General features: G+C 45.3%; 1 protein-coding gene across 2 annotated transcripts; it reads left to right on the top strand.

Annotated features, from left to right (window-relative positions):
• Positions 1–26630, top strand: TGM7 (transglutaminase 7). Of its 2 annotated transcripts, none has more exons than XM_005695292.3 (13): positions 1–116; positions 13643–13825; positions 14673–14918; positions 15509–15627; positions 17525–17653; positions 17736–17913; positions 20265–20403; positions 21660–21763; positions 22198–22440; positions 22913–23239; positions 23612–23772; positions 25851–25984; positions 26243–26630. In XM_005695292.3, coding segments are annotated over exons 1-13 (2124 nt in total). In that variant the 5' UTR covers positions 1–115; the 3' UTR covers positions 26403–26630. The 2 variants fall into 2 exon arrangements, with proteins under 2 accessions (XP_005695349.2, XP_005695348.2); XM_005695291.2 differs by lacking the exon at positions 1–116 and adding an exon at positions 4946–5028.

Here is a 26630-nt window from a genome sequence, read left to right as displayed (position 1 = left end):
CAAGAACCTCTAGCCTGGCAGAGCCAGCTAACTTATCCTTGAAAAGAGTGAGGCTGAGTTCCTAGTCTTCAAGCAGGCACCAGCTGTCAGGAGAGCAGGAGGATTTCTGGAAAACAGTAAGCAACCCTGGGGATGCTCTAGGACTTATGGGGAGGGGATCCCAGGAATTTCTCGACTTCCTGCTGATTTCATAGGGAAAGGACTGGTGTTTGTTTTAATTTAGATAGCATAGAACATGCTATTTTGTAGAGTGTTTAGTCGGATCAGGTAGGATCATCCGGATGACACACAGAAAGACAGAAAAGTCTAGGGGGAGACGAATTCAGAGTGTGATCAGTGCTGTGAAGAAGAATCCAGGAGGTCCAAGAGAGCAAATGTGGGGCAGCAGCTAGTCAGCAAAAGCTTCTGTGGGGACTGACATTTTTGCTGAGACCTAGAGAGTGGGTAGAAAGCGTGACCAGAGAAGGGTATGGCTTGGAGAAAGACTTCCATTTGGCAATTGGGCCCACCGCCAAAAAAAATCAGGAATCAGAGGTAGAACTGAGGGTGATACAGATGGAGACGTGGTCAGAGTGAAAGTGGCGGCAGAATGTGGGGAGCGATGCAAACCAGTGACAAGTCAGGCAAGGGTATGATCCAGTCAGCTCACTCATCCTTGGTTTCCTCAGTTCCCCTGAGGATGATCTAGCCAGGAGCACTGACAAGACTGAGATTGAGGGGCTGGCCTTGGCTATGACAGTCTCTCTGTGGTCATGAATGTCTCCTTGAGCATCTTAACAACAGATCTTGACACACGGTCTTTCACGCAACATGAATCGCACAATCGGAATGATCATAAATATTACTGTTATCAGTGAAACTGGCTAATGTTTGGAGAGCACTTTAACACTTCCACAAACACTATCCACTTGATTCTCAAAAGAACTCCATGAGCTGAGCACTACTCTCAGCCCCATTTTACGCAAGGCTGAAGCTCTCATCAGTACTTCCTTGATCAAGGTTCAATAAAGCCAAACAATCTCAGAAGCGCTAGAGCAGTATCCTAAACCAGGTTCCCTAATTCAGACACCTCTGTTCTCTCCATTGGTCACAAGACCTTCAAATAGAAGGTTCCAGACAACTAACAAAATTTTGTAATATTTACAAAGATGAGTAAGAAATTATATGAATTTCTGGGGGATGGGTGGGGCTAACGAGTTCAATTTTGAAGATACTGAATCTGAAGTGACTGCAGGATCTTCAAGTGGAGAACCCAGTAAACACATATTAAGGGTGTGGAGCCACGAGAGGATTATAATGTGTCTGTATTTATTTTAGAGTTAAAGATCTCAGAGCTTGCTGTCTTGTAGGACAAATCGAGTGGATTAACCCTAATAGAGGTTAGTCTATTATCAACACAGAAATGATTCTATGTTTCAAGGGCTTTTTTCCCCTTGAAACTAAATGTAAAACTTGACTCTGTTGGGCATTAGTGTTTAACGGGGGGGGGGGGGGGAGACTATAAACAGGATATAATACAGTCAAAGAACATGATTTGCAAAACCATCATGAATATTTTTTAATTGAAGTGTAGTTGATTTATGGTGGTGTGCCAATCTCTGCTGTTCAGTAAAGTGACTCAGTTGTATACCTATACACATTCTTTTTAATACTCTTTTCCATTATGGTTTGTCACAGGAGACTGCGCATAGCTCCCTGTGCTACATTAGGTCCCTACAGAGGACCTCATTGTTTATCCATTCTCCATATGTGATAGTTTGCACTTGCCAACCCCAAACTCCTGCTCCATCCCTCTCCTTCCTCCCTCCTCCTTGGCAACCACAAGTCTGTTCTCTGAGTCTGTTTCTGTTCTGTAGATAAGTTCATTTGTGCCGTGTTTTAGATTCCACATCTAAGTGATATCATGTGATATTGTCTTTCTCCTTCTGACTTACTTCACCTAGTATGACAATCTCTAGTTGCATCCATGTTTCTGCAGATGGCATTAGTTTGTTCTTTTTTATGACTGAGCAGTATTGCCTCGTATATATGTACCATATCTTTCTCCATTCATCTATTGATGGACACTGAGGTTGCTTCCATGTTCTGGCTATTGTGAACAGTGCTGCTATGAAGACAGGGGTGCATGTATCTTTTTGAATTAGTTTTGTCCAGATATATTCACAGGAGTGGTATTGCTGGGCCATAAAAACTGTAATGAACATTGATCATAATGTAATCAATTGATTATAACCTAATTAAAAATTAGTTGCCCAATATAGTTACCTAGCTACATTCCAGGCGGGGTGACAAGCACATATAAGAGGCTGGTGTGGGAACTACATTTAATATCCTGGGATAAAGCATAATGGAAAAGAATAGAAAAAAGAATGTATATGTATGTATGTATAGCAGAGTCACTTTGCTGTGCAGCAGAAATTAACACAACATTGTAAATCAATGATACCTCAATTAAAAAAAAGAATGAAGAAGCTGACAGGTTTATGGAGTTGGTCAAGAATCAAGGTTTAGTGTAATAAAGCTGGGAGTAATCAAGAGCCCAATTTGATGGGGGATGTTAAAGTTTTAAAACTAATCACCAGCATCTATAAAACTCTTAATTTCTAAAGCAGTGAAGGAAAAACAGCATTTATTTATTTATTTATTTTTTACAATTTTGAAACTCCAAGCCTCTGACCCTTTGCTTTTATTCTCTTTGGTCAATGCAGGCAATTCCCATGCCAGTCTCAGAAGAAGCCCTAGCTTTCCCCATTTTCCTCCTTTGTTCAAGCTGTGCCTTTGGCCTGGAAATTCTTTTTCCTACCATCTCTCTGTCTCTCTGTTTTTCTCAAATCCTCTTCATCCTTCATGACCAGTGGCTGCTCACATATCACAAAGCCTTTCCTGAGCTCTTTCCTAAAAGACCCCCATGGTTCTGACCCTGCTACTCAGGGCAGGGTCCTTTGCAGAGAATATTTGTGTGTGTTTTATCTTCACCAATATATTAAACAAGAGGTTAAAGATCAGCTTTTAGTACCTTTGTGTGCCTCAAAACTAACATGATGCCATCGACATCACAGTCATCAATTCTTATAAAAATGAAGGAAGGAGGGAAGGAAAATAGTACTGGAAATTGGGACACTCAGTCTTAATGGGGCCAACAGGATTGACAAAATGGAATTTGTCTGGTTAACCTGGATAAAAATATTATAGTCATTTTAGGAGAACTTCTTTTCTCATTATAAGCCCCCAAATAAAAATTGAAGGGTTTGAATAAATAATAAACAAATAAAATTTAAAAGTATAAAAGCTTATTTTACAAGGCAAAAGTCATTATATTGTTTAAGGCCATATTTTCAAGTAGAATGGCAAACTGTCTTATATGGAAATTATCACTTTAAACAAGTTCTATCTTAAAATACAGGATGGCTGCAACTATGGGAAAAAAACAAACCACCTCAGCATAGATAAAATAACGAGAAAGAAATTTACCAAAATGTATACCGCCCCCCAACACGAGCGAGTTCAGTGTATCCAACTAGGACTATTTCCTTAAATACACTCAACACATTTTAAAAAGGCAAAGGATATGACAGAAAGCTTTCATTATAATAAGCCCAGAAATTTGTGATGAATCACACAGATTAACCCAGGCAATTAGGCGCCTCTTACATACCTTGGACAATGATCAGTAAATATGTAAATATCTTTCTGTTTTCTCTGCAGCACTATTATTTTACCAAACTAAATACTTCCTCCAGGACTGTTGACTGGATGCTTCTGCTTCTCTCTGTAAACCGTCAGTCTGGTTGAATACTCAGGCCCAGATCTCCAGCCATGGTCCTCCTCCTACTTTTCTCACTTTTTCTTAACAAAAAAACCTTTTTTTTTTTTTCCTGGGATGTCCCTGGTGGTCCAGTGGTTAAGATTCTGTGTTTGCACTTCAGCGGACATGGGTTTAATCCCTGGCCAGGAAACTAAGCTCCCACATACGGAAAGGTGCAGCAAAAAAAAAAAAAAATTTGTTTTCCTCCCTTATTAAAACATCTTACCCTTGCACTGTGTGTGCGCATCAGTCACTCATTTGCGTCTGACTTTTTACGACCCCTTGGGCTGTAGCCTGCCAGGCTCCTCTGTCCACGGAATTCTCCAGGCAAGAGTACTGGAGTGGGTAGCCATTCCCTTCTCCAGCGGATCTTTTCAAACCAAGGATCAAACCTGGGTCTCCTGCATTGCAGGCAGATTCTTTACCATTTGAGCCACCAGGGAAGCCCTACCCTTGCACTCTGGATTTGTTTAAATAAGAAAAGTATAAATCAAGAAATCACATTCACAATTTGCTCTCACAAAAGAGCAGTTTATGGTATTTACTTCTGTCTTTTAAAAATGGGTCCACCTGCACAAATAACAGTTTTTACAACATTGGAATAAGCTGCATTGTTTCTATCCTGCTTTTTTCTTCCACTTAGCCTTGTATTATAGGCATTCCCCCTTCTCCTTGGAAAGTTTGTCAGCTTCACTCTTAACCAACAGCACAATAATTCACCATTTTAATATACTCATTAAAGATACAGGATGCAAAGTTCTCTGGTCCTATGGCTCTTCGTGAATAACCTTCCAGAGGGTAGCTCCTTCCTTCCTTATCTCTCTCCTTGACTTAGAGTGAACTGGGTCCCAAGCCCTGAAGTGACAAAGGCAGAAAATGACAGATCCAGACCAAGCCTTGCCTTCCATGTGGAGTCTTCTCAGCTTAAAAAGGAGACCTTAAAAAGGAGACCTCAGAAACAAATCCCTCAGCAATTTTAAAAAAGGCTTTCGACAGAAGCTCGTTTCCTTAAGCTAAGATGCACCTGGAACAACGGGAAACTTGAGAACAGGAGGAGTACTAGGAGGAGGGGGAGGAGGAGGAAACTGTAGCCCCACCCGCCTCAGGATGGAGGGAAAGGTTCTCCTGAGATGACTAAACGCTTAGAGAGGCAATTTGGTCTAGAGTCTTAATGCTGATTAGCTGAAGGGCCTTGGCTGACAGAAGGAGGGAGATGGATGAGGGTGAGTACTGGGAATCTAACTTTTCTGAGGTGCTAAGTCAAGGGAAGGGAGACCTTTGGAGAGGGGAGGAGGAGAACAGCAGAGACAGGAGACCCTGGATTGAGGCTGTTACCTTGTTGCGCATATGCCCCCTTCCTCCCATTTCCTCATCTTTGATCAGACCTTGGCACGATTACAGTCATTCCTTTCCTTCTGAATGGATTCAGCTTAACCTTGAAGCTATGGACAATCTTTTCTTTAACATCCTGGGGCTGGAATGACTTTGGACGGTCTGAGGAGGCCCACAGGGTTCCTTTGGTACTTGGGAGGTCGTTTCCATGGCTGACTCTGGAGCTGAGGGAGGGCCACCTCCAGGACCCTAGACCTCTCCTGGTCCAGCTGCTCCTTAGAGAGCTGTCCTGGCCCCTGAGCTCAGGCCGCCTCAGAGCTGCAGCCACTCTGCTGCTGGGACTGAGAAGAACAGGGCCTGGCAGGCCAGGTCAGCCTGGTGGACAGACACACCGGGCCTGCCAGGCAAGGGGCTAAGGTGGAGTGTGCATTTCTTAAAGCTGTGTCCTAAATCCTATATTATATGAACTATTAGGAATTAGAGGTGCACACGGTATGTTTATACAAGCCAGAGTTCAGTAGAGCCTTCTCCATAGACTTGTTGTTATGCTAGATTCCAGGGTACTTTTGTGCTAAATTCTAGGGTATTTCCCCCCTTGGCTATCCCCAATTACTGTAAGCCTAAGATGTTATATTATCTTTTAAAATATTATGCTTTAACTAAACAAGTAATACACACAAAAAAATATGCTTGTTATAAAAGGTAAAAAGTACATATTTTTGGATAAAAATTCCCAAGTCCCCTTTTATGTATAATGTATTCCCAGTCCTCCTCCTTCCTCATTGGAAAGAACTGTCAACAATTTGGTTAACTGCTTTTAAACAACACTAGGTTATATAAAATTGTTTTATACAATAAGATTATATAATATATATTATTTGATGACTTGCTTTTTAAAAAACTTAATCATATATCTCAGAAATCTTTGCAGGCTGGTACATATTGGTTTATCAATTGGTCTAAATAATTATAGTTTTCCATTCTGGGCATATAAATACAATTTCTTTAATAAATTTATTTATTTGTACTATGCCTTATTCCTGGACATTTAGATTGTTTCTGATATTTTTCTCTTATAAACAATGCTGCAATACATGCCCCTGTCAATATAACTTTGCATATGTATACAAATACTTATGTGAAATATTTCTAAAAAAAGAACTATTAGACCAAGTACAATATCCACTTTAAGTTTTAATGGATATTTGTAGAGGAGGGAAAACTTAACATTTTTCCCTCTCCCAGTTAGGCTTGTTGGCTGGGAACCTATAAATTAGATCAGCAAATGACAGATTAACAGAAAAAAAGAAGTTTATTAACATGTGAACTGCACATGTGCAAAGAAGCATGCTGTGATGAGTAACTCAAAGGGGTGGTGAGAACTTGGGCTCATACATCATGTTAACAAGAGAACATGCATTTTTACAGAAAGGACAAAAGAAAAGGACTTTGAGTTTCTAGGGCAGTAGATTGTTGGGCGGTAAATTATGGGAGGGAACTAATGGAAGGTAAGGGTTAGTTAACACAGTGTTATATAGATCCCTATGGTTTTTCCTGTGGTCATGTATGGATGTGAGAGTTGGACTGTGAAGAAGGCTGAGCGCCGAAGAATTGATGCTTTTGAACTGTGGTGTTGGAGAAGACTCTTGAGAGTCCCTTGGACTGCAAGGAGATCCAACCAGTCCATTCTGAAGGAGATCAGCCCTGGGATTTCTTTGGAAGGAATGATGCTAAAGCTGAAGCTCCAGTACTTTGGCTACCTCATGCGAAGAGTTGACTCATTGGAAAAGACTCTGATGCTGGGAGGGGTTGGGGGCAGGAGGAGAAGGGGACGACAGAGGATGAGATGGCTGGATGGCATCATCGACTCGATGGATGGTGGGTCTGAGTGAACTCCGGGAGTTGGTGATGGACAGGGAGGCCTGGAGTGCTGCGATTCATGGGGTCGCAAAGAGTCAGATACAACTGAACAACTGAACTGAACTGAACTGAACTGGGGCTATCTCTGGATTGATGAGGGTCTAGAACTGTCTCTGGTGATTAACTTCTGTCCTTCCTAGTAGAGAGGGGAGGGGGAGTGTGCGTGCTCAGTCAGTTGCTTCTGATTCTTTTTGACTCCACGGACTATAGCCCACCAGGTTCCCGTCCCTGGAATTTTCCAGGCAAGAATACCAGAATGGATTGCCATTTCCTGCTCCATGGGATCTTTCCAACTCAGAGATCCAACCCGTGTCTCTTGCATCTCCTGTACTGGCAGGCAAATTCTTTACCACTGAGCCACCAGGGAAGCCTGGGGATGGGGGGGGGCACCTTTGCAAATTAAGTCCTGCTTTTAGGCAAATAGGGGAGGTCAGAGAGCTTTTCTTTTATCTGCTGCTTCTCAGTTGCCTTCAGCTCAAAATAATCTTTATCCTGAAGTGGTATATTTGGGGGTGGCATAATTTGCTACCCTTCAGTATCAACAATTTTCTCTAAAAAGTCTGTATGAATTTATCCTCACACCATATATGAAATATAGGAGACAGTCCATTTCCATATACCCTCACAAAATAGACTGTTATTCTTTTAAGCATTTCTGAATGGATCAAAGATGGAATCTCATTATTGTTTTCATTTGCATTTCTCTGATTATAGCAAGACTTCTTAATATTTATGGCAACTTTTATATATAATGGATATTCATCCTTTGTTACATTTGCTGTAAAAGACCTAATAATTTAACTTGTACAGCCAGTCAAGTAATACTTTTGTCCTGCCAGCAGCTATTTGAAAATTGCTGAGTACTGAGTGGAAACAATCAAACAATACAATCATGTAGACACCATTAAATGAAAATAAGGTTTCAAAGAAGCAACATAGTATTACATGATTAACTGACAGACAAGTGGTTCAAAGGCTAAGAAATCGAGGAGCAGGGCAAAAGGCCAGGTGGGTGCTGGAGCTTGTTCTTCCCTGATTTGCTGGCATCGTAGGATGAGGAGGTTAAGAGGGGCTGTGGTTTCCACTGTGTTCTTCAGACCCATAGGGCTCTACAGAGCAGTCAAGGGAACCCCCATCCCAGTTCTTCCACCAGAGTTGCTCCTCTCAGGTATGTTTGTTATGTTTTTATTTGAATAAAGCACAATAGTCATTTATTTGGAAAGTAAAAAAAAAAGTGAAAACCTCCAAACTAACTTAAGAACTAGGTTCTACAAACAAACTGTCTAGGTTTAAATGACAGTTTTGCCACTTACTAGGTAGGTGATCCTGGGCAAGTTACTTAACCTCCCGAATACTCTGTCTGCTCATCCGTAATACAGAATTTGTATTATCTTGTTGGGTAGTTGTAGGGATAGAGGGAGATAATGCATAACACACATAAAGCCTGGCGCTTAATAACACTCAGGAAATGTTAGTGAGTTATGAAACTTGTCACAGATGCTCCCCATCCTAAAATAACAGGGAAGGATTCATAAGGAAGTGGATGCCGAGTTTGCCTGAAGAATGGGTACAATACGGACATACACAGGTTGGGAAGAGGCAGGGCCATCCAGCGGTAAAGCTGGCCACAGTCTACTGGGAGGCCACAATACACACAAGGGAAGTACAGTTGATTTATCGGCTGTTGGGAGGTAAGGCTGGATGCATGTGTTAGGACCCCATCGTGGAGGGCTTTGACTGCTTGGCTACGGAATTTGGACTTGCATCTTTAGGTAGTGAGACATTGTCATCCTTATACAGAAATGCTCAGTAGTAATCTCATCACAAAGAAATCTTTGTAAGCTCTCACACAGAAGTGCCCTTTCATATTTCTTAAAAGGGAAGAGATGAAAAAGAATGAAGTGTTAATCAAAGTCCCAAACTGACAATAACAATGAGAAGTGGAAAAAGAAAAGACATGGAGAAGTGGACTAACTGCAAGGACAAAGGCAGCAGAAGTAAAGGAGCCGAGTCCACCTGACATTCAACGGCAGGTGTCCACGCCCTCTGCTGACTGTACCAGGGCCGTCTTGTCCCCTTCACTCCCTCTGTCTGGAGCTTTCTAGTCCTTTACTGCTTGCCTGGGATGTTGTGGGCAGTGGATTCTTTCAACTTGCCCTAGTCTGCATCCAAATTAGCCGAGGCCTTAGGAAGCCCAAGACGTCAAGTTATTTCACCAGAGGCTTACTAGCTCGCATACACCAGGGTGGCTCCTCCTTTCTTCCTACCCATGCCTTTGCCGAGATCTCATTAGCCTTTGCCTAGATTATTGCAATAGAATTCTTACTGCCCTTCATAGCCTAGTCTTGTTTCCCTCTGGTCTGGATTAATTCTGAAGCACAGCTGTGATCGTGACACTCCTCAAAAACCTCCCTTTAATCCAAGCAACACTTTTCCTTAAATACAAAAGGAATACATATTCAAAGCAAATGCTGGGCTGACAGAAAAAAAAACTCAAAGGAAAGAAAAATTTCCCATAATTTTACCACCTGCAGTTAATCTGTTAACATAATGTTTTTTTTTTAATTTTCTGTGTTGCTTTCTAAAGTTGCATGAATTATTTCCCCATATCCTTTGTCCTTTTGTTGATTACATTAGGATGAGAGGGATAAACATTTACATATTCAATTCTGAAAAAGCTGGCTAAAAATGTAACATTCAAAAAACTAAGATCATGACATCCAGTGCCATCACTTTATGGCAAATAGAAAGGGAAAAAGTGGAAGCCGTGACAGATTTTATGGTGGGGGGCTCCAAAATCACTGTGGACAGTGACAGTGGTCAGGAAATTAAAAGACACTTGCTCCTTGGAAGGAAAGCTATGACAAACTTAGAAAGCATCTTAATAAGAAGAGACATCACTTTGCCAACAAAGTTCCATCTAGTCAAAGCTATGGTTTTTCCAGTAGTCATGAATGGATGTGAGAGTTGGACCATAAAGAAGGCTGAGCGCCAAAGAATTGATACTTTCAAACTGTGGTGCCGGAGAAGATTCTTGAGAGTCCCTTGGACTGCAGGAAGATCAAACCAGTCCATCCTAAGGGAACTCAACCCTGAATATTCATTGGAAAGACTGATGCTGAAGCCATAGCTTCACTACTTTGGCCACCTGATGTGAAGAGCTGACTCACTGGAAAAGACCCTTATGCTGGGAAAGATTGAAGGCAAAAGAAGAGGGTAGCAGAGGATAAAATGGTTAGATGGCATCATCGACTCAATGGACATGAGTTTCAGCAAACTCCAGGAGATAGATCGTGAAGGACAGTGAAGCCTGGCATGCTGCAGTCCATGGGATCATAAAGAGTTGGACACAATTTAGTAACTTGAACAACAACATCCAATCCTTTTTGTAGGATATTTGGGTTGCATTGAATATCCTTATGTTTATACTTTTATACACAAATTATGATTTTTCTTAGGAAAAATTTCTAGAAGAGGAATTTGTGGATCAGAGGAATTTGTGGATCAATGGAATTTGTTTCAAGGCAACCTTTCATTTCATAAGAAATGTTGATAAACTGCCTTCAGAAAGGTGTAACATTTTATCCTCCCATCAGGGAGAGTTAGACACATTACTACTGAGCAAATAGCAGCATCTCAGCCTGGAGTCAAGCCACTCCTCATACTGGCCCTGCTGCCCTCTAAGGCCTCTCTCTCTCCTCCTCTACAGCCTTGCTGTCATCTGCCAGGTTATTCTCTTTGTACTTCACACATATCCATTCACGCAAACATCTCTGAGCACCCACCAGGGAAGGCAGGAGATTGTGGAGGTTAAAGGGGCAGGCTCTAGAGCCAGCCTACGGGGGTTTGAGCCCAGCTCTGTCCTTGCTGCATGGCAGGGACAATATGAACACCTCCATCCCAGAGTGGCTGAGAGAACGAAAATGATTTCAGACACATCAAATGCTTCAGACAGTGCCTAGCATGTTGTAAGTGTTCAGTGAATATCAGCTGTAATTATCAGCAATTAGGAAAATGGTTCATTCTAGGCAATGGGGGAGGGGTCCAGGGGTGAGAAGATGGCCAAGGTTTCTGCTTCCTGAAACTGATTCTAGATGCTATGAAGTGTGCTCTGCAGAAAGTCAAAAGGCTGTTGTGATGGCAGATGATCACAGGGCAGGGGATGGGGCATCATGTTCAGTGGTTAAGGAAAGTCCCTGCCTGTGTGATGGTTACGTCTGAGCCAAGACCTGAGGGGTACATGGGACATCTAAGTGTTTTGATGTCTGAGGTCGGGAGGTTGGCACCTCAGAGCTCATTGCAAGCAGACAGCTGCTCTAAAGTCTCTATTCACTTTAAGGCTCATAGTACTTGGAGATATATTTTGATCCTTTTATATCCTTGTCTTTGTGTTAGTCAAGCACCAGCAGTCATGCAGCCGTGGCTTACTTCTAATCTTACTCGTCATTAACCCCTGTGGGCTGGTGGCCAAGGCAAGACAGCCTTGTGGGCGTTACTATGTTGTTTTTTTACAGTTTTTTTTACTAATTGATTCTGCTTGATTTCCTGTTTTGTTGAACTTCTTGTTGATCCTCTTGGCTTTCTTTGCCTGCTCTCTTGAAGGCCCTCCCTTTTGTTCTCTGAAGTCACTGTCTCCTTGACATGAAAAACACTTCAGTGAGCTAAATGCATAATTATATTAAGTGAATATAATTAATGTAGGATGCATTGTGATATTTTCTATTCTACTCTTTAAAAAAAAATACTGGTCACATTTCTCTAAATTGATTTCACAAACTACTAATAGGTTAGACATGTTTATAAAATGCTGTTTAATTATTCACAGTCATCTGTCTTGGATTGTGCCCTGAATTTTCTGGTTCCAATAATATAACTATTTAAGTGCCTATGTTACATTTAAAAGGCTGGAAAACTGTACTATTTGATCCAGTGACCCATCTTTGAATCTGCCTCAAGGAAAGATTGTTACTAGGAGAGGGGGTCAAGTGAGCATTGTACACGTTTTGTTTTCAGCCAGATATTTGACAAATTTGTGAGAAAGATGCAAAATGAAAGCTGGATTTGACTTTAGACTGTGAAGAAAATTTAAAAACACCTAATCAAAAAAAAAAAAAAAAACCCACCTAATCCAGTTTCCTCACATAGAGAATTAGATGCAGTCACAGCTAGCTGAACAACTCTACTTACAGAGTATTTCCCAATGGCTCAGTGTTCATGTGGAAGGAAGCTCCAACGGTGATACTCCACTGGCCTTGGACTTAACCCTTAATGCTTAAATCAGCGTATGACCGAAGACTTGGACGACAACCTGGAAGACAGTTTAGCCAGTTCCCAGATGGTGAGAGAAAGTGTTTGGGTGAAAGAATTAGGACTCAAAAAAATTCAGCCAGGTAACAAAGACAGGTTAAAACCATCAAAGTGAACTCATTTAGTGAAATTGTAAAGAACTTTTGTGAAAAAAGAGTTCAAATTGCAAATGGAACAAAAACTGGCTGGAGCAAACATGAGTTTTTCCTTTAGGGGGCTGTTTGGCAGCATCCCCAGCAACTATCCACTAGACACCTGTAGCAGTCTCTCCCCAAGTTGTGACAACCAAAAATGTCTCCAGATTTTGCCAAATGTCCTCCAGGGGGCAAAAATTCCCCCGTTTAGAACCACTGAGATAACTGATGTACTACTGGGGGGAAAGGACGGAATGAATTTTTATCACCAGCAAAAACAGTGAAGCAAATTACAACCTGAGGCACCAGTGCTAAGAGCAACTGCTGCTGACTGAGTGCTCACCCTGCACCTGCCACCGTGCTAAGGCCTTTACATGTGAATCCTCACTTACTGCCCACATGAACCCTAGGAGGTGGGCACACCATTGTCACCATTTTTCAGCCGAGGACACTGATGTCCAGGGACCTTAACTGACTTGCTCAAGGTCTCATAGCCAAGATGGTGACATCTTGCACTATTATGCTTTGAGGCTTTTAAGATTATACACTAAGTATACACATTAGGCAGCAGCCAGTGCCTTCATCCACCTGGAATGTGGCTGAGAAGTAAGAAATTAAGTTGTAAATAACCTTGTGGTGCCCACCTGCACCCACATCCTAAAGCAGGGACTTGCCTGTAGCTAAGGTCCCAGCCTCCAGTCACTTCTTTGACTTAGAAAGTGGTAGTCGCTCAGTTGTGTCTGACTCTTTGGGACTCTGTGGACTGTAGCTGCCAGTCTTTGACTTAATTCATACAAAATTCTAGTATGCTCTTTCTTCTATCATCAGGATAATAGAGTAATTTTTAGAAAGCTTGTCAACCAAAGCGATTAAGACCACAAGATGGCACTTCAAGGGTTAAGTTTCAGTTATCTGGAATTGTTGTGTTGTCTAGGACCTCAGTTCTTGAGCTAGGTTCAGAGGTCACTGGAATCACTGTGCTAAATTGCTGAGTCCTGAAACTAGGCAGCAGGGTGCAGAGGTCTAAGATCTGGACAGCAATCATAGCCAAGTTAGAGCCAGGTGCAACAGAAATGTCAGGAAGTGTTGGGGATGCTGAGCCCAGGAAGCCACAGCTGTCCCCTTGCCCCATCTCACCCCCCAGTGGCAGCCTTGGAGCTCAGGTCCGTCGACCTGCAGAGCGCCAAGAACAACCAGGAGCATCACACACAGGAGATGGGCCTCCAGCGGCTCATCGTGCGCCGTAGCCAGTCCTTCACCATCCAGCTGCATTTCAACCGCCCCTTCCACTCGAAGAAGGACTCCATCACCTTTGTGGCTGAGACAGGTAAGCCCACCCCTCCCCAAGGCAAAGTTCATCTGTAGGGCCCCTGCCTCTCCTTTCTGAACCACCCTCTCTCTCTTCTCCTGGGACCCCCAGATGCCTATTAGTGCACTTAAGATCTGGCTGACTCAGCCAACTAAGGTTGTGATAATAACAGACAACTTTTAAATATGCAACAGGCACTGTGCTACAAATTCATGCACGTTATCTTGCACATTATCTCATCTAATCCATGACAAGACTTTCAGGTGGATACTACTATGATCCCATTTTATAGAATAAAAAAAAAAACAAAACTGAGGCCTACATTGGAAAAGGGCTTCCCAGGTGACACTAGCGGTAAAGAACCCACCTGCCAATGCAGCTGCCGATCCCTGGATCGGGAAGATACCCTGGAGGAGGGCATGGCAACACACTCCAGTATTCTTGCCTGGATAATTCCATGGACAGAGGAACCTGGTGGGCTATGGTCCATAGGGTTGCAAAGAGTCAGAAACGACTCAAGTGACTTAGCATGCACGCACTTGATAAAGAATATGCCTGCAATGCAATAGACCTGGGTTTGATCCCTGGGTCGGGAAGATCCCCTGGAGAACAGAATGGCTACCCACTCCAATATTCTTGCCTGGGAAATCCCATGGACAGAGGAGCCTGGTGAGCTACAGTCCATGGGGTTGCAAAGAGTCTGACACGACTATCACTACACAGATGTTAAGTGTTTATCCAAGGACATCTAGTGTCAGTAAAAGGATTAGCAAGTTGTGGGAGGAGGTAAGGGTCCTTCCAGTTCCCCTGCAATCAGGTCACATAGATTTTGAGCCTCACTTCAGGGTCTTTCTCTCCCACGCAGGACCAGCACCCAAGGAGCTTCTGGGAACCCGAGCCACCTTCTTGCTCACCCAAGCCCAACAAGGCAATGGCTGGAGTGCTTCTGACTTCACCGTTCATGCCAACTCGCTCTATGTCTCCCTTTTTACACCACCCAGTGCAGTCATTGGTCCCTACTCTCTGAAGATAGAGATCTCTCAGGACCCAAGTCATAGCACGACCCACCCTCTGGGGACCTTCATCCTACTTTTTAACCCTTGGAGTGCAGGTATAACGTGTTCACAGGTTGTAATGCTAACTGATCCATTGGGAATGATCTGTGAGGGTCTACTTAGAAAGTCCCGAAGATAAACTGCTGGATATCTATGCAATGTGTTACCATGTGTTCACTAAAAATCACCTTAACAGAGAATTTTTAATGGGATGATAAAAAAAGGTCATAGCTTGATGTTAAATGAAATCGATCAGGGAATGGAACACATATGATCTTAATTACACATATGTGCAGAAAAAGAAAGTGCAGATAGGTTACACCAAAATATAACGACGAGTGTCTCAGTAGTGGGAAGGGGTGAGCTTCACGATCCTCTTTCCGTCATCCATATTTTCCAAATCTCTATGACCAGCTGGCTGCTTTTAAAACCAAGAGTAGATAATCTTTTTCTGAAGTGTAGCTTATATTGCTGGCCTTTAGAAAAGCACATAGACTTTTAAGGAGCCCAGTCTTGATGTCTATTGCCATCAACCCATTGCTTCTCTGATTATCCAGGAAGATACTGTCGTTACTGTTTTTTAATTTTGTTACTGTTTATTTTTTGGTGCGGGGCTTTGTCCCCTCTGCTACTCTTATCTGCTCAGAGGACGACGTCTACCTGCCAAGTGAAACGCTGCTGCAGGAGTATATCATGATGGACTATGGCTTTGTTTACAAGGGTCATGAACGATTCATCACCCCCTGGCCCTGGAACTACGGGCAGGTAACACTGTCAGCTGAAGTGGGCCTTAGACAACTCTGTTAGCTTGTGAAGTACCACTAACAGAAGTCAGGGTGTGTAGTGCTGGAGTGAGAGGCGCAAGGAAGGAAGGGGAAATGCTTTTTCTTCTCAGTTTTTAATATTTTGTATGAAAAACTTAAAGCATAATGCAAGTAGACAGGCTACTCTAATGAACCTCCATGAACCTCTCACCTTCAGCAGTGATCAATTTATGGTGAATCTCGTTTCATCTGTATCAAGGATTTACAAACTATAGCCTGTGGCCCACTGCCTGTTTTTGCATGGCCCAAGAGCTTAGAATGGTTTTCATACTTTTCAAACTGCCAAAAAATAAGAATTAAAAAAAAAAAAAAGAACACAGTCGTCCTTCAGTATTTTCAGGGCATTGGTTTCAGGATGCCTCCATAGATACCAGAAACAAGCATGCTCAAGTCCCCTATATAAAATGGCATAGTATAATATTTGCATATAACCTATGCACAACTTCACATGTACTTTTAACTCATCTCTAGATACTTATAATACCTAAAACAATGTAAATGCTATGTAAATAGCTCCTGGAATTGTGCAGCAAGTTCAAGTTTTGCTTTTTTGGAATTTTCCAGGATTTTTTTCCCCTAATATTTTTGATTCTATTGGTTGAATCCATGGATGCGGAACCCACTGATACAGAGGGCTGACTGTATTTTGTGATGTGCAAATTATATGAAGTTCAAACTTCAGTGTCTAATAATACCCTTTTATTGAAACACGGGTATGCCCATTCATTGAGGTAGCATCTGTAGTTACTTTCACGCCACAATAGCAGAATTGCGTGTGGAGACTGAGACCCTATGGCCTGCAAAGGCTAAAATAGTTATTCTTTGGTCCTTTACAGAAAAACTGCTGATCCCTGGTGTATTCTCCCCCATTCCTCCTACCTCATCACTGAATCTTTTGGAAGCAAATTACCACATCATTTAGTTCACTAATACTTCCAACTATAGTTCTAGAAGATGATGACTCTCTGAAAAATTAAACCACAATCCATTATTGTAACTGAAATAAGGAATGCAGTTCTTTAATAACACCAATTATCCAGTTAGAGTACACAGCAGGGGATCACTGACTCTGAGCAACTTTTCTACTCCACCTCCAGCCATGGCTAGGATAGTTTCTTTCCGCCTCCCACTACCATCTCAGCCCTGTCCACACACCCTGGGAGGGAAGAGTGGGGTGGGGGCAGGAAGCAGGGAGCCTTGCTGAGGAAGATCAGTTTCCTGTTCCCTAACAATCTGTATAATTTTTTGAAACTTGGAAAACCACCAGGGCATTTGATAGCCAAAAGGCTTAGGACGCATGTACAAATATATGTTGTATGTCCTGCATCTACACTGTCTTCTGTGCCCACACCATCAATGCTGAACTCTCTCCCTGACTTCAAGGCTCTCCATGCTCTTCTCACTCCTCACATGCCTGGCCTTATATTTATCCATCCGATCGTTTCCTAACCCCACAAGTCCTCCAGAAAGAAAATCTCTGAGCGTTTGTCTCTGGTATCCACTGCACCCAACGACCTCAAGTGAACACCCCTACCTAGAGCTCTTCCTGTCTACTTAGTCCTTCCAAATCCACCGGCTCCAACAGTCTTCTCCTTTCAGTTGACTCTAAATTCCATTTGCATTTTCCATCAGAAACACACAGGTCAGTTCTTCAAATCCTGAATCTGACACATTCCCAACTTGACTTATAAGCTCCTTGAAGGCAGGACCTGGTCTGATATTTAGCACCTACCCCTGCCACATATACACCATCCCTAAAAGTCAGTGCTACCGAGTTGGCTTCAGAATTCTAGACGTTTTTATTCTTCTCTTTGTTCTTCCGTGACTTCCCTGGCAAGTTTGAAGAGGACATCATAGATATCTGCTTTGAGATTCTGAACAAGAGCCTGTACTTCTTAAAGAACCCGTCCAAAGACTACTCACAGCGGAACGACGTGGTGTACATCTGCAGGGTGGTGAGCGCCATGGTAAGACTGGAAGCTTCCCTGGCCCCACCCCAGCGTCCCCAGCTCGGGCGCTACGGAAGCTCAATCTGTCTGTCCTCTTTAGATCAACAGCAACGACGACAGCGGCGTGCTGCAGGGGAACTGGGGAGAGGACTACTCCCGGGGGGTCAGCCCCCTGGAGTGGACGGGCAGCGTGGCCATCCTGCGGCAGTGGGCGGCCAGGGGCGGGCAGCCTGTGAAGTACGGGCAGTGCTGGGTCTTTGCAGCTGTGATGTGTACGGGTGAGTGAGGAGGGCGGGGTGGGAATGCAAACTCGCTTATTGACTCTTTTTTTTTTAATTTTTATTTTTACTTTATTTTACTTTACAATACTGTATTGGTTTTGCCATACATTGACATGAATCCGCCATGGGTGTTGACTCCTTATGATAACCCTCTGAGGTCGGGCTGGGATTGTCTTTACTTCACCTCAGTTAATTGTGGCTTGTCTACAGCCCCACGGCTAAGGAGTTGTGGACATTCAGCTCTTAAACAGCACACTCGCTAGTCTCAGGGAATCCTGCGATATCCAGTGAAGGACTGACCTGCTGCAGTCACTCCACAGACTCCTTGATGGAGCAGTTAGACTATTAGAATGGTCACCTGGATAGAGGAGCTTCTGGTCCCAAAGTGGAGGCAAAAGTGGCTTCTTTCTGCCAGCAGCTCAGCCTCCTCAGCTCAAGATGAGCCTGGGGTCAGGGGCAAGTTGGGGTAAACTTGAGATGCCAGCAGATGATCTGGGGAAACCTCATCTCACCTGTAGGCAGAGCTGCTGGCTCCCAAATACCACTGAGAGATTCTTGAGGAGTTATAATTAAGAGATTTACTACTTTGTTAACTACCCTTAAGGAGCATCCATGTTTTATACATTTATCAGTTACTTATAATTTAGTCCCTGGTCATCAATCATATTACCTGTGGATATGAGGGAAAGGTGGAAAGCACTGTGGTGCCTGTTTATCCTCCCCCAAGAGGCAGGAGTACCTGGCACAGTGCTGCCTGTTCCACTGTGAGGCTCGAGAAATGTTGACTGAACCGATATGTTGACTCTGAGTTGGAGAATGAGGGAGCGCAGAATGGGAAGGGCAGAGACGCAGGCCGAAGTTCTAGACTTTTACGAGAAGGGCAACACAGCTTCGCAGTTATGTACAGGTGCTGCAGACAGCAGAGAGGTTTACATATGAGCGCTGAAATCAAGTGACGTCCTTGTGCTCATTCGTTTTCACTGGAAAATGCTCAGCACAGTGGCCACACTTAGTACAGCCAGATTTGCCTTAGGCTGGGATGTCCCTGATCAGGCAGGGGTTAAGGAGGAGGGTTTAGGCCTTTCGACTCTGCGAAGAGAGGGAGAGGGTCTGGATCTGCATCTTTGCTCCACGTCTGGGCCTCTCCACGGCCAGGACCTAGAATCTACAGCCTTTGCATGAGGGGAGAGGTGCTTCTGCTGTTACCTCTGGCCACTCGCAGCCCTGGTCTGACTCTCACCCCTGCCAAAGATTTGTGAAAAGCCCAGGAGCTGTGCTGGGAGTGGACAGGTGATTGCAGACAGGTGGCATCCTTTGGGGCACTTGAATGAATCGAAACAAAAAGACTGGCCAGTCTTAATAGTCCTCTTACATTTCAAAGCATTGGCATCCCCACAGGGGCCTCAATGGGCACCATTTGCTCCTAAGAAGGATTGTTGTTCAGTCACTAAATCATGTCTGACTCTTCGTGACCCCACGTACTGCATCATGCCAGGCTCCTTAGGGGTGGGATAAACCTCTCTCTAAACTCCTCACTTTGCCCGTAGAGGTGGGGGCCTGGGTTTCAAAGGTCACATCTGGCTCTTGGGTTAATTTCATCTGCCCCTGGTAGGTGTGTCTGATGGCGGCAGTAGGAACGGGTTGCTATTTCCTTCTCCAGGATGACGGTATGTGTGATTCCTAAGAAGCCACAAGAGGGTGCTGCTGTCTTATCGAAGATGGTCATTCTCTCACTGTCCATGCAAGATTCCCTTTGTCGCTGATGTCTTCTGCGTATCTCTATAAATCTATCCTGCTCTTCTATCCATACTCTGATTTCTTTCTTACCTGCTTCAAACCCTTTCATTTGAATTGAGTTACAGATCCAGAATTTCAGAACTGAAAATCATCTGGTCCAACTCCATTTTGTTACATACAAGCTAAGGACTGTCTGCTTAAGGTCACACTGCTTCTCTTCTGAACACAGCACAGGTCTCATTTTTTTTTTTTTTTTCTTTTCTTTCAAATTATCAAATGCTTAGGTTCTCTGTTTTTGGTTTGGAAAGCTGCTGAATGGGAAAAGCCCTCAATGATCAATTGGGTTGTTGTTAATTGTTTTAAGTGACCCTCAAGTGATTTCTTTCTCCTGGTGGAATGGAAACCATGGATAGGACAGGTAGGCCGCAAGGATTCTGGGCCTGGGTGCGGTGCTCTGAGGATAAAGGAGGTATAACCTGCAAGAGGGTTTAACCTGTAAGCACTTTGGCTTTTTTCTCTCCTCCAGCTTAGAAGTGAGAAAGTATGTACGTGAGACCAGTGATTCTGCTTGAAATGGATTTGGTAATTCCCCATGCGTTTCCTCTCTTTAGTAATGAGATGCTTAGGTGTTCCAACACGTGTTGTTTCCAATTTCCGTTCTGCACACAACTCGGATGCAAACTTGACCATCGACACCTACTATGACCAACATGCAGAGATGCTGCCAACTCAGAAGCGAGACAAAATATGGTAAGGGGCACTGTCTCCTGCAGATCTCTGCTCTGTTCCAGGTAGGGCAGGAAAATTCTGATGCTTTCTGATGTGATGCTTTCTGGCCTTAAGGAAATACTGCCCCATACATTGTTGCCAGTGCTCAGCCAGTCCTCAGCCAGAAAGCTGTTCTGGCTAATCAGATCATCACATCAAGCTCATTTCAGACATAGAAGACTACGAGTTAATGTACTCTGAGGTTGGCAACCAAATGAACAGATTGTGAGCCCTCTGAATACGGACCTCATCTTCCTCTTCCTTCATTGAGCCTTTCTGTCTGTCTGCATATTTCTCTGTTTCTCTCTCAGGGCAAAGCCAGGACTAGCTGTCTCTGCATACTTACTCCGGTCTCTCTCGACCTCTCCTCTCCCTGCCCGACTCTCCCTCCTGGCTGGCATCTGTGTGTGTCTCTGTGTGTCCCTTTATTTTTGGACCTCCCGTTGCTTCCCCTGGCTCCTTTCTCCTCTCATCTACCCCAAATCTGATTTCCTGTTTTTGCTTTTCCAGCCAGTTTCCAGGTAAGACCTTTGAATTGTATGAGAATTAGCTGCTCTCCCTAGCACTCCCTCCCTCTCTGAGCTCCTCGAGGGCTGAAACTTCTCTGGCTCAATGAGCAGTAGTTTATCTGGGGAGGACATACAGTCCTGTAGAATTCTGTCTGTGAACACACAGACTGAACCTAATCATGAGGAAACATCAGGCGAGTCCAAAATGAGGGCCACTCTGATAAAAATCAATCAATCAAGACTATGTTCAAAATGTCAATGTGATAAAAACAGAGCCTGCGGAACTCTTCCAGTTCAAAGGACACAAAGGGTATTGCCCAACTAAATGCAATGTGTGATCCTGCACTGGGTGGAAAAAAAATGCCATAAAGGACATAATCAGGTCAACTGACAACACTGAAAAATAGACAATAAGGTAGATAAAGTATAAATATTAAATGTGTGAAGTTGAGAACTGTGTAAGACTATGTAAAGGAAGATCCCTATTCTAGGAAATCTCCATCTGAAAGAAAGCCAGTGCTAAAGCGAATGGAGCAAAACGCTAACAATAGATGAACTGGGTATATGGGTGGTGTTTATCCTAGTCTTGCAACTTTACTGTAAGCTTGAAATTACTTCCAAATGTAAACAACATAGAAGAAACAATGATATAAAACACTCAGTGTAGGGTCTGATACCTGGCAAATCCTCTGAAAATGTGAGCCCTTTTCTCCTTACTGCCTTCTGCAGGAATTTCCATGTCTGGAATGAGTGCTGGATGATCCGGAAAGACCTCCCTCCAGGATACAACGGGTGGCAGGTTCTGGACCCCACTCCCCAGCAAACCAGCAGCGGTGAGTGAAGACCACTGTGGAAGGGCCTTCACTCTGTGGAGAGGCCAATCAAAGTGACTGACCCCGTGAGCAGGAGGCCAAAAGGGAGCGATGCCTGTCCCACTTCGTCCACTTTTCAAAGTCGTAGCAGAGACAACTTCGGGTCCGGGGTCTAACTTTGCCATTGACAGCTGGGTGGGCCAGTGAGTCACCAGACCGCTCAGTCATTTGCTCCCCTGTAAAGGAGGGAAGATGAGGATGATGCTTCCCAGGGTGGCTGTGAGCATCAGATGAATTCGTGGGAACTGGAGAGCACCCTGTGGAGGAGGCTCATTGATGCCACTGCCTCTCCCCATCCCACCTCCCTCCTTTGCCTCCCACGGCCATGCCCCACTTGCTCTAGCCCACCTGTCAGCAGCCGAGTTAGTGGTCCACCACTCCTGTTCCCTGCCCAGGGCTGTTTCGCTGTGGCCCTGCCTCCGTGAAGGCCATCAGGGAAGGGGAGATCCACCTGCCTTACGATACCCCATTTGTGTATGCCGAGGTGAACGCTGATGAAGTCGTTTGGCTATTGAAGGATGGCCAGGCCCAGGAAATCCTGGCCCATAACACCAGTTCCATCGGGAAGGAAATCAGCACCAAGATGGTAGGGTCAGACCAGCGCGAGAACATCACCAGCTCCTACAAGTACCCAGAAGGTGCCTGGGACCCCAGGATTTTCAGGGAGGGGGGCAGCTCTTACCTCCTTTGCTTGCCTGGCAAGGGGTTTGAAGATGACTCTCATGTGTAAACCATCACCACCTAACCCAACCACCTCCTCCTCAAAAGACGACTAAGAACAGCGTCCAGTGCTTATATTCAGGAGCTCATTTAACCCCAATTTTTGGCAACTCTGTGAGGCAAGGAGATACCCCTGGGCTGAATGTGACAGAGTCCTGCACCAAGAGGTGAAGGGACCATGATGGAGCGAGGGTTTGAGCCCAGCGGCCAGCAATACCCATCCCCGTGTTCTCAGCTGTGAGGCTGTATCATCTCTTTCAGCAGCTATTCTTGGGGTTGGGGCTTTGGGAGGGGGTCTGGGAGTTTCTGGGAGCCTTGTTTCCCCAAGAAGGTCATTGTTCCTCCTGAATTCTCCCCACTGATGCCTTTCCTGGCTCTCCTTTCTGTCAGGATCCCCTGAGGAGCGATCTGTGTTTATGAAGGCCTCCCAGAAAATGCTGGGTGTACGGAGGACCTCTTCACCATTCCTAGATCTGTTGGAGTCTGGGGGTGCTGTGGGCCAGCCGGCACAGCTGCAGCTTCACCTGACCAGGAAGCCTGAGTGGGGCCAGGACCTGCTGCTGAAGCTGCATGCCCGGAGGGTGGCAGACAGAGCCCACCCCCAGGGGCCCATCCACCTGGTGGTGGACTTCTGTGCACAGACTCTGCTGCACAACGGTGGTACCCGGAAGCCCCTCTGGAGACAGAAAGTGCACTTGACCCTGGACTTTGGGGAGGGTGAGTATGAGGCAGACCTGGAAAGGCATCTACAGGGAAGGGAGCTTGGGGCCATGAACAAGTCACCCCCAGTACACACACACACACACACACACACACACACACACTCTCTCTCTCTCTCTCACATACATCGGGCAGTGAAGCTGCTGTTGACAGGAGGTTGAATGCCAGGTACTATACCTCTGATGCTGCCACCAGGGAAACACAGCAGTGACCTCGGGGGGCTGGGGTGTAGGGTAAGCACTATCTCTCTCTTTCTCACACACACACACGTAGACGCACACTCATTCTCTCTCACACACATACACATTTTCACTCTCTTTCTGTCTGAGACCCATTCCTGGACTCAAAATGCATTTTGTCTGTGCTTAGATATACAGTGGCCGCTCTCACTACCTTACAACAATTACAGAAACAAGCTGACGGATGAAAAGCTGATCCGTGTGTCTGGCATTGCCAAAGTGGAGGAGACAGGGAGGTCCATGCTAGTTTTAAAAGATATCTCCCTGGAGCCTCCCCACTTATCTATTGAGGTAAGGCATCTGGGCAGAGCAGGGGCTGGGGGGGTGCCCTCTGACTCAGCCAACCCAGCGGCTGGGGGTACAGCAGCTAACAAGACACAGTCCCCGTCCTGGACACCAAATGGATGATTAGAGTGCAGTATGGTGTGATCTCTGTGCTCTGTGCAAATGGAACGCTTCCCAGGGGAGGTGACATTTTATGGAGGATGCACAGGAAGACACTCTAGAGAATAAGGCATTTTAAGGCAAAGAGACAAGAAAGGCAGTGTCTGGAAGACGGAGGAGAGGAGACAGTTTTGAGAGAGACTCAGGACAAATTCCTTGTCACCTGATAAGACAGGGGTGACAAAGAAGAGGGAAAGAAATGAAAGGTGAGCCTCACACCTCCAGTTCAGAGGCCTGAGGGGCTGGCGAGGCCATTGCACAGGGAATGAACACAGGTGGAGGAAGGGTCAGTGGAGGAGGGCAGGGACGATGCCCAGCTCCTGTTACCAGGGTTTTCCTTCCTCTGAAGCCTCCTTCCCCCACTCTCCCCTCTTACCTGAAAGACTCGCCCACTGCCTAATCCTCACCTGCCTGTGCACCTGGAGGATTCGTCAACAGCACTCTCCATCCCGATGGGAATGAGAACTGAGTGGCTCCACGTCATAAACCATCTGGCCACCTGACAGTTTTCTCCTGGGCTGTGAGGTCATCAGGCAGCCTCCCACGGAGTGGGGGGTGTGGGCGGGGGGAACAGTGGGCAGAATCACAAGAGCAGACACGAGCCTGGGGCTGAGATGAGGCCCTGCCCACCACACAGAGCCCTGGTTACAGCAGGATCCACTGCAAACACATCAGATGCCAACTAGGCTATTAACTGGTCCCCGTTGGTAAGAAGGAGATTCCCAGGTGGCTCAGTGTTAAAGAATCTGCCTGCCAATGCAGGAGATGCAGGTTCAATGTCTGGGTTGGGAAGATCTAGAGTAGGAAATGGCAACCCACTCCAGCATTCTCGCTTAGAAAATTCTATAGACCGAGGAACCTGGCAGTCTAAGGTCCATGGGGCTGCAAAGAATTGGGTGTGACTGAGCATATTGCTAAGGAACCATGGAATGATTTGTATGACTCTGCTGGATACCAAAGCTATTTTGATCTTGTTCAACTCTGGCACACTCACTAGAATACAAAGGACTCGTTTCTTTTCTGTGAGTTCCAGGGGAGCCACAGTGTGTTCCTTTTCTGTGATTCTCTGATTGAGCCAGAACACGCTCCCAGTAGGATCTGGGTGGTCGAGTCATTTCCGTTCAAGACTTGTTTACCAGATAGCCATCATGTGGCTGGCAGTGTGCTAGGCACTGGGGCTCAAGAAGTGAGTAGGATGGCACCCCTGCCTCCCACTCACAGACCAAGGCCATGACTGCCCTATGACACAGCCCTCACAGGTGATGCATGGAGCGCACCTGGGGAGACTCAGAGTGGGTCTGCTGATGTACGTGGAGACAGAGCAGAGTGGGAGAAAGACCCTGGCTGGGGTCTGGGACACCTGGGTCAGGTCTGGGCTCTGCCATTAACATTTCTTGGGACCTTGGCCTCAGAATGACATCATTGGTGGCATATGGATGGCATGCATGACACCACTTCCTCATCCCATGCCTGTGTCAGACATTACTAATCAATCACAACTCTCTCACTGACTCTTGATTGTTCTCAAGATCCTTTTTTTTTTTTGTAAATTTATTTATTTTTTAATTGAAGGATAATCTTAAGATCCTTTTTAACACAGTATTCCTATCAGTCACAACTAACAGATTGGAGCTGGCACTTAAGTTGAAATCTAACTGCCATCCTGAGCTAGATGATGGGGAGGGAATAGATTTCACCTTGGTGCCAATTCCCCATTGGCGGTGGCTTCCAGAAGTACTGTGAGCTTATAAGACAGGCCAGGGTATGTGATAACCACGAATACCCTGGGCTTCTGTTCTCTCCCTTGCAGCATCTTAACCCCTAAATAAGCAGTCCCTGGTGGTCAACAGATGGATGGAGTTCGCTGAACCGAGTGCAGGAAGGAGGCCACATCCCCACGATATCCTTGTTTTCTCTCCACACAGGTGTCTGAGAGGGCTGAGGTGGGCAAGGCACTGAGAGTCCACATCTCACTCACCAACACCCTCTCGGTGCCTCTGAGTCACTGCACAATGGTGCTGGAGGGCAGTGGCCTCGTCAGCGGGCAGATATCAAATGAGTAAGTCCTGTGGCCACCCACCTGTCTCCTGCTGGTCTTTGATAAGGGGAATCTTGTGGGCTCATAGGATGGTCCTTAGACTCCTGGAGGATGCCTCCTTGCCCCCACCTTCCCACCTTCCTCCAGAAAAGGTTGAGCTCGGTAGGTGGTGTGGGTGGGGTAGGGTGGGGTGGGAGGTGCTTACTGACCAAGAGCAGAATCCAGAACACTCACCCCAGCAGTTATTCCAGGCTCTAACAGGCCCTTTTTGACCTGCAGCCTTGGGACTCTGGTGGCCGGACACACTATCAAAATTCAAGTGGACCTCTACCCCATCAAAGCCGGATCCCGCCAGCTCCAAGTCCTCGTCAGCAGCAACGAGATCAAAGAGATTAAGGGGTACAAGGACATCTTTGTTGCTGCAGCCAGGGCTCCTTGAGCCTCACGCTCACCTCCTCAGGCCCTCCAGTTGCCCAACTCCTTCCCTGCCCCACCTCCAGATGCCCTTTCAGCCCCCCTATCCACCCCTCAGGCCCACCTTGCCTTCTTCTCCTCCTGGAGGTGTGTTTTATCTTTGTTCCTCTGCTGTCCTCTTCCTGGCCTACCTGGGGGCAAAGGGAAGCTCTGTGCATCTTGGGAAGAGACAATAAAAATACTTTATTTATCA

This window comes from Capra hircus, chromosome 21, assembly GCF_001704415.2.
Source record: "Capra hircus breed San Clemente chromosome 21, ASM170441v1, whole genome shotgun sequence".
Taxonomy (NCBI): domain Eukaryota; kingdom Metazoa; phylum Chordata; class Mammalia; order Artiodactyla; family Bovidae; genus Capra; species Capra hircus.
This window is presented reverse-complemented; position numbering and strand designations above follow the sequence as displayed.

Coding starts and splice junctions, on each gene's coding strand:
- TGM7 (XM_005695291.2), top strand. Junction 22,441..22,912: donor CTCCTACAAGTACCCAGAAG/GTGCCTGGGACC, acceptor CCTTTCTGTCAG/GATCCCCTGAGGAGCGATCT. Junction 23,240..23,611: donor GACCCTGGACTTTGGGGAGG/GTGAGTATGAGG, acceptor GTCTGTGCTTAG/ATATACAGTGGCCGCTCTCA.